Source organism: Rhamphochromis sp. 'chilingali' (assembly GCF_963969265.1).
Source record: "Rhamphochromis sp. 'chilingali' genome assembly, chromosome: 7".
NCBI classification, from domain to species: Eukaryota; Metazoa; Chordata; class Actinopteri; order Cichliformes; family Cichlidae; genus Rhamphochromis; species Rhamphochromis sp. 'chilingali'.
This window is the reverse complement of record NC_137934.1, coordinates 20,155,798-20,170,024: the sequence shown is the minus strand read 5'-3', so window position 1 is coordinate 20,170,024 and position 14,227 is coordinate 20,155,798. Positions and strand designations below refer to the sequence as shown.

The following is a 14,227-nucleotide window of genomic DNA, read 5'->3' as shown; positions in this document are numbered from 1 at the left end:
CACTTCATTTAGCTCGGTAAACAATTAACCAGGCGCGCGTGTGTGAGCAGAATGATTGAGGGATTTGGCATTAGCTATGCTGCGTTGCGTCTCCATGCTAAGTGTTTAACATAGTTATCCTGTGTTTATGCCCCCCACCGCTACCTCCTTTCTCTCTCCTTTCCTTTTTCCGTCTCTTCCTCTCACCCCCACCCCAATGAATCCATATGCTTAAACGCTGCCACCAACTTGGAGAGAAAAGAGGGGTTAGGGAAGTTAATTTGAAACAAGCGATTAATATTTCTTTTGTTAAATAAGAGCACACATGCACGCACGCACGCTCTGAGGGTCAGCGCATCGATGAGGTTTGCCTTACTTCAGCTCTGTTTGCGATAGCATTTGGGTTTCACTACAGCAATTACAGGCCTTAATTGAATTGATTTCGATAATGAGCCTCTGTAATGACACTGCTGTGGGAATGGACGGGTGTGTGTTTGCAGTTAATAAGCCACTGTTGTTTTTGCTGGACTTAAATGATCTGTGAGGAGCCAAGCAGGATTTAAAGATGAGGAGACACACACACATATTTAAAACACCGGTGTGTGCTGCTCTAATAGCTGCATACTGGTCAACCGTCTCCGTTCAGCTCTTTTTTTTTTTACTATAAACCACTTGTCCGAGGTCTAACCTTTCAGCTTGTTGCATAATATCCTCCAGGCTATAACACATGAATGTTTGATGGCACACGGCTTACTACATGGCAAACTTAATATCCTACACCGCCGCACGTCTGCTGTTTTCAGCTTAGCATAGCCGACGACTACTTCCCAGGTCCTTGGGCGGTTACAGCGGTCTGGTTTCATGGGAGCTTTTTCCGTGGCACTGCGAGAAATCTTTTAAAGGGCTGAGGAGTCAATCTGCTGGTGTATCAGTCAGTGTGAGTTAACTCATCTGCTTTTCTTGCGGTGGGCTCGGGTGCTTCTTGAGTGTTGAGTGGAAAGCTATTGTGATAGAGCAGCGATACGTGTAATGGGCTTGCACTTAAACAAACAACGCACATCGACTGACAGGCTGTGGCCATTCCTCCCCCCTGCACCACTCAGACACACTTCAAACACACAGGTAGCAGCTGATAAATGGCTGTTGGTAGCCCTCCATACGTCTGTGTCTGTTAGTTTTCTTAGGATTTCATTTAAAAGTTTGTGGACCATTAATGGGTATCAGCTGATGATCTAACAGCTAGGTGACATCGTATTTCAATCCTAATATATATATATATATATATATATATATATATATATGGTTAAGGGGTACAATTTGCCACAAGAATCTAGACTGAGTATTAACTTTTTTTTTTTTTTACTTCTACACAAACCCAACAGTTTATTGTAGATGAATGTGGACAACCACTCACTTAGATGTCCGAAAACCAGTTGGGTGACGTCACCGATCGGAAACCAAGGCTCACTGCAGGGTCATATGGTAGCTAACACACTATAGAGCAGACAGGCTCTAAAGCATAAACACCTAATAAATAATATTTAAATCTAGCAGCTGAGTAAAACTGCGAGAATCATTCCCGAGATCTTCTTTTATAACCAGAGCCCCCTGCTGGCCATTGGAAAGAATGCAGTTTTAAGGCCCGTTTTAAGGCAATGGTTTCCCTTTGCAGACCTGGAGGCTACATCCCAGTTTCACACGCAAAGTGACTGAAATGCGCCGATGATTTCTACAGGCTGTAAACAAACTCCAAGTTTAGTGATATTTTCTAAATCCCACAACTCCTCATTAGATGGGGAAACCTTCCACTATAAACCAAAGTTAAAATCAGAATCAGAAAAACCCAGTGAATGTCTAAAACATGCAGATTAGGCAATAAACTTGTTTGTCTTTCAATGACGTTTGGTTAAACTTTTTTCTTTCTTTTTTTTAATACTTTCTCTTTATTGATTTTCATCTTACTTTACATACAGAACTAAAGAGGGCAAGGGAAACTAACACATTCACATATGTTCACATATTCCAAACTACACATCGCCTTGTTTTACTTACACATATTACATATTACACAGGTGCATGTTCCATTCAAACACAATCACGGCTAGTCCTCTGCATCGCACAGGTATCAGCTTCTAGTCTTTTAAGGTATAACCATCCCATCTTTCCCAAAGTCTCTCTCCTTTTTCCTTCTGCAGCTGCAGTGAGAAGGTAATCAATTCCATATGATGGATTATGTTAATAATGTCTATGACCAGTTTCCGTGTGGGGGGGCTTGTCTGCAACCAACATTTAGTAATTACCTTTTTGCATGCAACCATAATTATTTTCAGTAAGTATGAGTCTCTTTTATTTATATCCTCAGGAATTTTCCCAACGTACATGGTACTAAAGGAGAAGTGTTACTCCGAGCACATCCACCACCATTTGTTTAAAAAGGTCTTCAGTTTAGGGCATGACCAGAAGACATGGAAGCAACCCGCAGCGACCTCGCTGCACTCCCTCCAGCACAAACTTGTATTTTTTTCATGCTCCAATGTGACTGTTGTGGGGGCTTCACTCTGGGGCTCCACATATAAGCTATAAGTTATAAGACTTGTGATAAACACAGTGTCATACCCAGCCCTGACAGCAGAACCATTTGGTTCTAACTGGGCCACTTTTAGCAGTTGCTCAGTTACAGAGCTGGCAAATGTTGATTGGGTCAGATGTGGACAAAATGTCACAATGCATCAGACATTCAGCTGATAGAACTTGGACTTGTCGCTTAGCTGAGGATGCTAGGCTCACTCCAAGTCAGCCCTGTCACCAAAGGCCAAATGTGGCCAAGAGAGCACTGCAGATATGGGCCAATCATTCATTTCTAACTGGGAGTATGATTGACCAAATACAAAAGTTGTTATTTAAAACATAGTCTACACTATTAGGATTTCCTAAAATCTGTCTTTGTCCTGTTTGGTATTTGTTGTCTCATGCTCTTCTTTTCTCTTTTCTTTCCCTTCACCCCCCGGTCATAGCAGATGGTGGCCCTCCCTGAGCCTGGTTCTGCCAGAGGTCTCCTTCTGTTAAAAGAGATGGTTTTTTTTAATCCCCGCATTGGCTCATTGGGTTTCTATCTGTCTATGCTGTTGTAGGGTCTTTATCCAACAATATAGTGCGCTGAGACGGCCACTGCAATCTGATCTGAACTTAAAATGAATTCACTGTTTTGGTAGTCCTTCATTTGCATGCTTCTACGTCATATTAACATGAAATTAATATATTACTAGAGCATAAATACTGTTTTTGCTGTTTTAAATGTATAGAAAGACATCCACAAAGCCGGACTTACTGTTAAAAGACAAGAACAATAATGGAAAAGAATGGTCACACTCAAAATAATTTCCACATCCTAAAGATTTTTAAATGTATTTACAGATTTGTGCAGAAGTCTGAACTCTCTCTGGGAAGCTTGATGATGATGATTTGAAGCAAAAATTTCAAATTTGCATTCATCGCTCCATCAGACCTGTTGCCACTGATTTTCAGTCCAGTTCTTGTGTAATTTGGCATACCTCGCCCTTTTCTCCAAGTTTCCCCTCCTTAAGAATGGCTTCTTGACTGAGCCCATTTCTGATGAGGCTTCAGTGAACAGTAAACGGATAAATGATGGATGGATTAGAGTGTCCAGATGCTTCTCGCCCGTCCTGTGTCAGGTCTTTGTTGGATTTTTTTTACAGTTTCTTAAGGACATGACTTTTACATACTGATTATCTGTTCTTTGTTTATTTTAAGTTTCCTCAAAATGTGAAAGGAAACACACCATGGCAACAATCTTTCTTCGGCTAGTAGAGGCTTAGGAATCACTTTTTGGGGCAACCAACAAGCGATTCCTGTGAAACTGTTTAAGCATTTTTCATAGATTCATCTAAAGAAGACACAATACTGGTTCTTCCCTCGAGGTAGACTCCCTTTTTATGCTTAAATGATTCAGGAGTCAGTATTAAGTGACTTAAACATAAAAAGCCACCATTCCTCTGGATGCAAGATTTAAAAGATATGCGGGGCGGTTCGAGACTTTTGCACAGCACTTTATTTTACATTTAAATGCAACTGTCGTGAGGAAAAAATGAGCCGCAGTAAACACTTAGGCCTGCAGCGAGAAAGCAACCAGAATCTTCGATTGTTTCAAAGCGAGCTCACGAATTCCCTTCAAAGACGGGAACAGTGAGAGTCTCAAGACCGCCAGGCCTTGTGCATGAAAGAATCATATTCATTCACATCATTCAAACTGATAGTGCACATTATCACTTACAGTCGGCGGTTCTGTCTGCAGCTTTGTCCGCCAACTTGAAATAATAATAAATGACCGATTAAATGGCTTTTGTCTCTGGACTGTAAATTGCTGCTTTTAAACCTTAACCTTGCTCCAGATCACACTTACTTTGATGAGGGGCCTTTGATGTGCGAACACACACAACCTTGTGCTTGTGCTCTGGCAGTGGAGCATCACTAATTATCTCACCAGCGGAAAGGTAAGGGAAGTAGGGACCTGCATGTGTGTGTGTGGTCTCAGTACGATGGTAGCTTTTAATGAGCCCCACATTTCTTATCAAGCTTGGTGCTCAACAAACGCTCTGATCCGCCCACATGGAGGACTGGGCTTGACTGATCGCGTCTGATGCCCCCCCCCCCCCCCCCCACCCCACCCCACCCCAACCCCCTCCACACCATCCTAGCCAACACCCTAATCAACCTTCCTCTCCCTTGCCTCCCTCCCCTCCCTTCCGTCTTACTGTCAGAAAGAAATATCCTTGAGAGAAACTGTGAATCAAAGGGCTTTTTCATCCTTTTTCACAAAGAAAAAGGAGCGATGGAGAGGGACAGAGATGGAGTGAGAGACTCAACAGGACAAAAGAAAGACAGAAAGTGAGCGATGGATGGATGGAGAGAGGGCAAGAGGTGGAGGGAGTGAGAAAAGAAAACCAAGGATAAAAAGACTGAACTTCTCTGAGCTGGAGGGCGCTCCAGAGGACACGTCCTAGATTAGCTACCATCCCTCCCCTCCTTCCATCTCTCCATCCACCCTCTTTCCTCCAACCCCAGCTTCAGATGGGGAGCAGCAGCCCTGGGGCCCACTCGGCGGGCGTCAAGGGTGGAAATAGGAGGGGGGAGACACTGGGCATTTAGACATCTGTCAGCCACTAATGAAAGAGTTCAATTTAGTGGAAAATCTAAAACAACCTTGTCTGACAGGCAGGCTGACAGGCTTTAACTCGCCGTGTGTTGTTGTTGTTCGTGTACGCGTCTCGCCGTCGTGTTAGCGTGAAGAGGACCAGGAGGGGGGCATTAAAAAAAGGTGAAAGGGGGAGAAAAAAAATAATGCAATAAACTCAGGCTGTGCTGGGGCATATGCTTGCGAGCACATGAAAGTGTAGAGCTTGTGTGTGTGCTCAAGAGTCATGCAGGGGTGTGGATCAGTCCATGCAGCAGGGGTTGGGTCTTATGGCTTTACATCGCTCCAGGGGTACAGGGCATGTTTTTCGACAATAGATGGGTTATGGTAGGGTTTTCTGTGTGTGTCTGTGTGTGCGCGAGAGAGAAGAAAAAGCATATTTAGCCCTCTCCAGTGCTATTAGAGTTGGAGAGATGAACACATGGCTCTCCAGGCAACACACGCACACGCAGACAGACGCACACACTTTGTCTCCACCCCCCCCCGAGCTTCATTAGCGCGTCATTAGAAACAACTCTAGTGAAAGCTGTTGTTTTAGAGAAACAGTCGTGCCTATCTGTCCTCGCCGAAAAGGCTCTACGTGTGTGTGCCATGCAGACAACTCATTATTTTTTGTTTTTTATTTTTCTCTTTACTTTTTTATAGATTAATCCACCTGCTGATTTATGTGCCGTGCTGCCTAGCGACACTGCTATTACTGAGGTTGAATAGTCAAACTGAACGCAGTTTTATTGACTGTGAAAGCATGAATGGTTGGATTCATGAACGGTCACAAATTCCATTGTTTGAAAGATGACGGGTGTGAGGATGGATGTCCACACACAAAACAACAGCCCGAAGGTTGTAATGAAACAACTGGGTGTAGAAAAGCCCTCTACCTGCGCCACACAGCAAGTGTCACATCTTCAGAATTTATTCGTTTTTGAAGATCAAATTCAAAGTAACCATATGAACTGCATCATCTAGGACAGATCTGAATCTTTAAGCTGTATATACACGATAAGCTAGATGTGGAAGATCCCCTCATTAAGAGCAAAGTAAGCACAATTACGGCAGATTTAATGTTTACTCAGAAACGCAGTTAAAAGGAAGAACTGGGCTGGGGATGGGTTGCAAAGCAGCTTGCAGAGGCAGCAACAGCTGTAGGCACGCTATAGCAGGTGAAACAGAGTGACTTTTATATGATTTGCCAACTTGTTGTGAAGGTGATTATCAGCTGAGCCATCAGCTTCTGATCTGAGCACAACTTTGGATCTTTAGGCGTTCGTGCCTTAACACATCAGTTGTGACAACACTTGCCGCTTCCTGTTTGTAAGCTTTATGTTTTGCTCTTTCACCCTCTTTTTCTTTTCACAGAAAATACTTGGTTAGGATCTCAGAAAAGAGTGTGGCATGGGACGGCATGCTCCCTTTTCAAAACCTTAACCCTTCACGTTAAAAAATGATGGCAGTAAATGATGCCACTGCATCTAAATTTGACACCATTGGTGCTCAACAAGCCTCTGTGTGTCTGAATAATGACTGAAACTTATAAGGTTTCTGCCTTTCAGGGCTTTTTAATCTGACACACAATATGGCTTATAGTGAGGTCTAATGTATTAACGAACCATTCAAGACACCTACACTCTAGTTTTTGTAAGCAAAATTCTAATTTGAGCATCAATTAGCTGGTATATTTGCAATGCAACCATACTAACCACCATTATTTGTCACATATGGTCACCACTGGCTCCAATAATCCAAATTGGAGACATCCATAATGAAAAGTCAAGGCTTTAAACACTAGAGTGGGACTATATTTGGCTATATTTATTTATTACACTGAGTTTATAGCTAAATAAGAAACATTAGCTCGCTTCCACTTCGTTTAGCTTAGCATACAGGCTAGAAACGGGGTGAAAAGCTAGCCTGGCTCAAAAGATGTAAGAATCCACAAACCACAGCCTCTAATGCATACACACTAGCAGCGTATATTTTAGCAGTTTCACAATTTCAAAATCTGAAGTGTAAAAATAACCCAAATTTCTCTGCATAGGCTGCACAAGAAGTGGTTGAAAAGTGAAATCCTTATCATTCAGCATCAACAGCAATGACACTTTACCTTGCAAGCTGAGCTACACTCATAAATATAATCTTGTTTGCTGGCCACTATCTTCTTGGAACTAAACAAAACGGAAGCAATCAACCAAAAGAAAAAGTAAATGATAACCTTGCTTTTGATACAACTGAGGTGAAAACTGAAAAGAAAAATTGTTCTGACACTCAGTTCGTGTTGTGACCTGTATCTTCTCTAGAAACATTACTTCATCGCTGAAATATGACAGGCATGTCTGGAGCTGACATGAATATACACATTCTGCATGCATACAATCACATATGCATACATTTGGTACGAGTGCGCTGACGGATCGCTGACAAATCTTCAGGAGAGACATCAGAGGAGTGATGGAGATGGGGCCGGGAGAGAAGCAACAAGCAGCGCTGTCATTTTTCTTTCTCTCTTGTTTTTTTTCCAACTGGCGAGGAAGCCTACACCTCTCCGCTTTGCTCTCGCCACCGCCATCACCTCTGTGAGAACCGAGCAGGGAGAGATTCATCACATAAAACCACAGACCCCCTTCACTTATCCCTTTTCGCAAAAAATGGCAGCCATTCAACTGTTTTTTTTGCCCTAAACCAACATGGCTGCCAATACCGGTGCCCTTTTCTCCAGTCTGGCCCCCGTCCAGCTTTCCACTCTGATTGCATCTCTGCCTGTTAGGGCCTTGGGTTTGGAAGGAGAGATAGAGCGAGGGAGGGGATGAGTGCCAATACAAACATTGTTCTGCTGGCTTTTTACAAGCCAGGAGAGTGGGGAAGTTAATAAGCAGGTATTGGTTTTTAACTGCGCCCCGTTTATTGCTTTGCCCTCGAGCGTGCTGGAGTGCTCTACTCCACCTTTTTCCTGTCCATCTGCCCATCACCTTTGCTAACCTCCTGCTCAATTTCCCCCTCTCTCTGTCTGCTCTCCTTTTGTCTTGACATGCCTCATTCAGCAATTAATCCGCCATCCTCATCATCTGTTTATTTCTGCCTCCCACTGGATCCTTACTCTCATTTTATTTTATTTTTTGGCCCTTTTTTTCCCATTTTGAGCTGAGTTGAAGCCAGTCAAAAAAAAATCCAGCATAAACCACTCAATGCTCCGTCATTATGCTGCTATTGATTTAGTGTTTTGCAAGTGTGTCCTCGGTCCTCTTCCCTGTATATTAAATCTAAAACCATATCCGTCCATCAATACAGGACAATCGCATAAGCTGTTGTTGTCCGCCTCTGACATGATGAATATGATGCGGGTTTAATTGCATATGTGTCACCTGCTTTTTTTTTTTTTTTTTTACATGGGTTAACATTTTTAATATTTGTTGCTCCCAGAAGCTTTTCATGAACAAACATGACAATAAACTTTCCTTTACTTCCAGCACTTATGAGCAACCTTTTAAATCTCACCGCTGGGCTCCGCAGATTCTTGTTTCAAAGAAACAACTTTCAGCTTCATTTTTAAAAACTCTGTTACAGCACTTGGCACAAAGCTACAACCCCTACAAGCAGTAGCGGGTGGCTCAGTGGAGTTGTTTTGTCCTGGGGCTTGCCTGTGAGGCTACAAATAGGCTGCCCTAACCCAAATCTGGGGCCATGAAGAGCTTAAAAGACACAATTTGGGGTTAGAAAAACTGCTTTAATCCTCTACAAGGTTGATGTAAAAAAAATATTTAATTTCAAATTTTATTTCATACTTTCAGTCACTTAGTTGCCAGCCAGCAGAAGTACTGAGGAATGGTCAGAGCCTGCTAGAGAACACAGATGGACTATAGACAGACTGTTTATAAAAGATGAATGCAGCCTGCAGGTTTGAAAAGCTAAGCCAGGGCATAAGTGCATTAAACCTTTATTCTTTCTAAAGGCCAGCAGTGGGTGAATCCTCTGGATGCAAAAAGAATGAAGTGGTAAATAAGAATGCATGCAGGTAGTCTATGATAACCCAAACCTATATGCAGAGTGGGATTTCCCTCCTTAATATGTAACCAATAAAATATGGCTTATTTGTTACGTATTACTGCTTAAAATATAGGTTACTTTTTTAACCACCACATCTGATTTTTAAAGTGAATCTAGAGTAAGTAACACTGGGGTCACTGGGTTCAGACTCTGTGCCGCTCGTCTTTTAGACCATGGCCCTTTGTGCTAAACCCACAGTGAGAAACCTTGGTGTTAAACTGGAGCATGATTTTTATACTAAATAAGCAGCTGAATTCTGTTATTAACACTAGTTTTTACCACTTGAGGCTTTTATCCACCATCAAATCAGCTTTATCTTTTAAAAGGTTTGAATGTCTCATTCATGCTTTTATCACAATGTGTCTGGACTATTGTAATGCACACTGTGTTGGCCTTAGTAAAGTTTCCCTTTTTTGCCTGCAGTTAGTCGGGATTTGTCTTCTAACTGGTACTCGCCATTGCAAGAACATTACGCATCCTGGCCTCCCCCCATTTTCCCTCAAGTTTGCTGAGGTCCATAGACCAGCTGCTCCTGGTAGTCCAAACAACCGGACTGAAAACCAGGGGCAACTGAGCTTGTTCACACCTCCCTGTCCATGGTATTGCAGTTTTTGAAAACACATCTTAAAACTAATTTTTATTCCTTTATTTATTATTTATTTCATGACTCTGCTCTGTTCCAACTTTTCATTGAGCCAAAGAACTCAGCTGTTTCAGAAAACTACCGCTCATTAAATCAAAGAGAAATTAACTATCACAAAAAAAACCCAACCTAAAAATCTCCTCCTGCTGATTGCTCCCTCTGGGCTGTTAGAAAACCTTGCCATGAACAACATCTCTAAAGAAATGTTATCTGCAAGTGATAGAGGGCTGATAGAGACGAGCAAATATACTCCTGATTGGAAATATCAACCCTAACCCTAATTTAAACTAAATGCGATTCATTCAAGCTTAGAGAATTAAATATAAAGAAATGTTTTACTATATTCTTGCTCGGCTTCCATATGACAGATATTACCTACCAGAGGCATCATAATTTCCAGATAGACATATTTAAATGTTAATAAATGCATTTTCTACAAGTTTAGGTGTAATGTTTTGTACTGACGTTTTAAAGACGCTCTGATAATGTGTTGTTTACTCTGCTTCAGAGACCAAATACAGACCCAAATTTACTGCTACCTGACATCAAAAAGGCCCAAACGAATGCTGCAGGAGAGAGAAGCAAGTGAGGAAGAGGGATGACCAGACAGAACAGAGGGAGGGATGGTGTTATGGTGTAGAAGAAGGCGATTTCATGTTCCTATAATCCTGAAACTGCTGCAGTATGTGTCCTCCCCTGGGCTGTTTCACACCTCCAACCAGGGATAAGTGACAAGCTCTCACGGTGCAGAGAAACAGCCGAAATTTAACATACTTATTCCACGAGCAATTAACACGGTGACTCTGTGCAAAACAACAAGATTGACTCTGAATCGGGAGCGGGAGCATAAATCCCACGTACGGCTCTTGTGGGATTCGTAGTATCCACCCTGTCCTGCCCAGGGGGGCTATCCACTGATCCAACCGACAGAAGTAAGAGCGTGCAGGCGCTCAACTGATGAGATTCCAGTTAGCTGGCACAGACGAGGAGAGGGGTGGGGAAGCAGCCAATAACCCGAGCAGAAGGGATCTGGGGGCCTCTAAATATCCACCCAGGGCTAAAAGTGTGAGAGTGCGAGCAAGCTTCAGCCCACTTCCTCTATTGCTCTCCTGGGCCACAAGAGGGAACAATATTGGAAAATGGAGCACCAGCACACTCCTTTATAGTCAGGCATATGCACGGGTGTCCAGAAAAGCAGGAACAGATGCCAGCAAGCAGATAAACATGCAAGTGTTTTCGACTGCTAGTGGCAGCGTGTTTTGATGATTGTTCTCTAATCATCTTTGCACAAGGATGAGCGTGCAGGCTAGAAGCAAAGGGAAACACAACACAAACTCCTGCAGACTGCCGAAGCCAGTAATGAAAATATAAAGTGGGGACGAGTGGGTGATTGTCAGCTTTTGGTGAACATTTGCTTGGAATAAATTTGGACAACACGTTTTTGCGAAACAACAGCAGATGATATCATTACACTAAAAGCCGATAAATTATAAATCACTGGCAATAACTAGTTGTAATGTCTGTATTTCAGTGGAAACGTCTCCTCACCTGCTGGCACTCAATTTCGATGTTGTCAGCGCATTGATATGTTATCAGCAGTTGGTGCCCCACTCTCACCAACTGACTAGCAGGCTCATTAGTCTGTTACAGCCATTCTAATCAGTGACAAACAGAGAGCAAACCCACATTACATGGGATGCATCTTGTGTGCAGAAGTGCACAGTGTTAAATGTGGTAAGTTAGCATGTGAAAAATTTATATCAATATTTTGTGCAGTAAAAATATTTCTAAAAGTCACCGATTCTTAACGCAGCCGTTGACATCAACCATGTAATATCACAGGATGAATTTATTATTATTATTACTTTTTGAACGGATCGAAATAAACACATGTGACCAATCAGACCACTGCATTTGGCAATGAGTGCGCTCGTAGATGGTCAGATGTGGTCTTTGTTGTCTACATACGCGTTACACAACAAGTTCGAAACTGGAAACCTCTGAATTTTGTTTCGCTTTTTCACAATGTGCAAAGTGTGTAAAGAGAAATTACAAACAAAAGTAAAAGGCAACTCTTAAAAACTGTCTAAAAGATGAGTCTTTAACTTGCATGTCATGATCGAGAATTACATAGATGGGTATGGATTATTATTATTAATCCCACACTGTGGAAATCCACTTGTTACAGCAGCACATGGCTCAGGTAGAAAAAGTCCATTTGAGTTATGTTTGAAAATAAAACCAAAAAATAAGAAAAAAAAAAAGCCAAAACTGCTAAAAATGATGATTCAAGTCAAATAAAAGAGTAATTTGTATGATGTACAAATGGCTACTATATACAGTAAAATATAGGACAAAGACATTTTCTAGATTTTCTATATGTACATGGGAAGTGCTGAGGGAATGATAGTATATATATGTGCTTCCACTACCTCTCTGGTCTCTTATTGTGGACTTTTAATGTGAAAGCACACTGTCTAATCGTAGGTGGTAGCAGCACCAGTAACAGGTGGAAGAAGCCACCAAAGATCAACATGAGACTGTGTGCGAGTGACACATGAAGCACGTAGTACTACGACTCGAGCATTTTTCACAAATTAATTCCAGACAGCATCAGGAGACTCAGGTTGGGACACTGTCCTCAGCTGCACTCTTTCATATGTGGCACACAGCGCGCTACAGTCTGCTTCTGACAGGTTCTCCATATTGGAAATAGTCAATCTGGTTTATTTAAAGGTGATTTCAGGATAGTGCGCAGGAGGCGGGAGACCTTATGTCCATTCGATTGCTGTGAACTCACGGGACTACTGTCTGCACCCAGAGCCGACAGGATAAATACTGAGGTTTTTACATGCAGCTCTGCGGTCTGCGGCTGAGTGATGGTGCAACACAGGGATCTTATTTGCCTCTATCTGTGTACATATCAAAAGATGGTCTGTGGTTCTTCTATTAGGTAGGCTACACTGACTAACCTTCTAGGATAAAGGTAGAGCTTGGGTTTTAGGCTGAAGTCCACCTACTTTCATTAGAAATGTTTCCTTTTTTGGATCATCCAAAATCTTTTTAACAACAAAAACTGAACGAATGTCTGAAATGGATCATTTTCTATTTTCTAGAAACTTTTCTAACTCCAGACAGTCCCCTGGTGACCCGGTGGCTGTTATGGTGGTAATAATGGTTTTTGACTTTTATGACATTCACACTTAAGCTTGGAAAGAACCAGTGGACATAGACTCCCTCCAAACTTTTGAACTAACCTTGACAGTCACCTGCTCGCACTCTCGGTCACTCACAAATGCTCTGTAGCAGCAGCGCAACACACTGAGGCAGTTACTTGCGTATTCATACCCACCCACACACACACAACACAGGTCGGTGTGGGGCGGGGTCGGGCGGGGCTGCCTCGAGGTACCGCTGTAAGTGTGTGATTAGAGGAGAAAGTAGGCAGAGGAGAATGAGGACACACACTCACCCCTGTTAAGGTCTTTATGTTATGCAGTGCATTCTGAGCTTCAAGGGCAGCTTTCCTTGTGTAAAACGTGACAAAACAGCAGCCTGGGGAGAAAGAGAGAGAGAGAGAGATGAGCATAAGAAGCAACAAAGAGCATTTTCTCTCTTCATCTGCCTGGCATCACCTGTCGACACTGGGAGACGCTGAGTGAATGTTAAGGAGAAAACATCCTAACGGAGAGGAAGAGAACACTTTTTTTTTTTAGTTTGTTTCAACGCTGATGACTTGAGCCTGGAGGAACCGTGCACACAAAGTGATGCATGAGCACACACTCACACAGACACACACTCACATGCGAACAACAAGGAAACGAAGACAGGAACGTGGAGAAGCAAGGTTGTCTCTTCATTAATCCCAGAGTGATCTGTGAACAGCTGCTTTATCGTTCATTCACCAAAGAAAGCGCTGACTCATTTATTTATGCTCCCTTTATTTGCATCTCGACATTTCTGACAAATGTGGGCTGGAAATGGAAACATTCAGGTGACACACATGTTACAGCAGTTTTTAAATGATCATATTTAAACGATTCATCAAAAAGTAGTGAAGCCATCTAAAATCAGTGGAAAAAACTGTAAATCTGACAAAAAGTAAAATAAAGAAATCAGCGACTGAAACCTTGGCATGATTCAGTTTGAAGTGTCAATGCAATTCACTGATCAGGCTACTAAAAATCACTTTAAATCAAAATTTGAGCTACGTTTAACTTTGACACTGCAATGTCTTTAGACCTGCAAATTAAACTTTACAAGGTGCTTGCATGCTCACACTCTCACACAGTACCACAACTGGACTCGAATGTAAATGTATACACAATTGCAGTGAAGAAAGCAGGGAGGGAAAC

At 42.3% G+C, this 14,227-nt stretch overlaps 1 protein-coding gene across 10 annotated transcripts in view; it reads right to left on the bottom strand.

The window, feature by feature from the left end:
- The window catches only part of celf2 (cugbp, Elav-like family member 2), a 247,032-nt gene that overhangs the window by 67,388 nt on the left and 165,417 nt on the right, over window positions 1–14,227 (bottom strand). For all 10 annotated transcript variants that reach the window (XM_080888019.1, XM_080888014.1, XM_080888011.1 and 7 more), the window contains one exon: window positions 13,345–13,427. In XM_080888019.1, coding sequence (XP_080744145.1) covers window positions 13,345–13,427 — 83 coding nt within the window. The remainder of the gene's footprint in view (window positions 1–13,344; window positions 13,428–14,227) is intronic.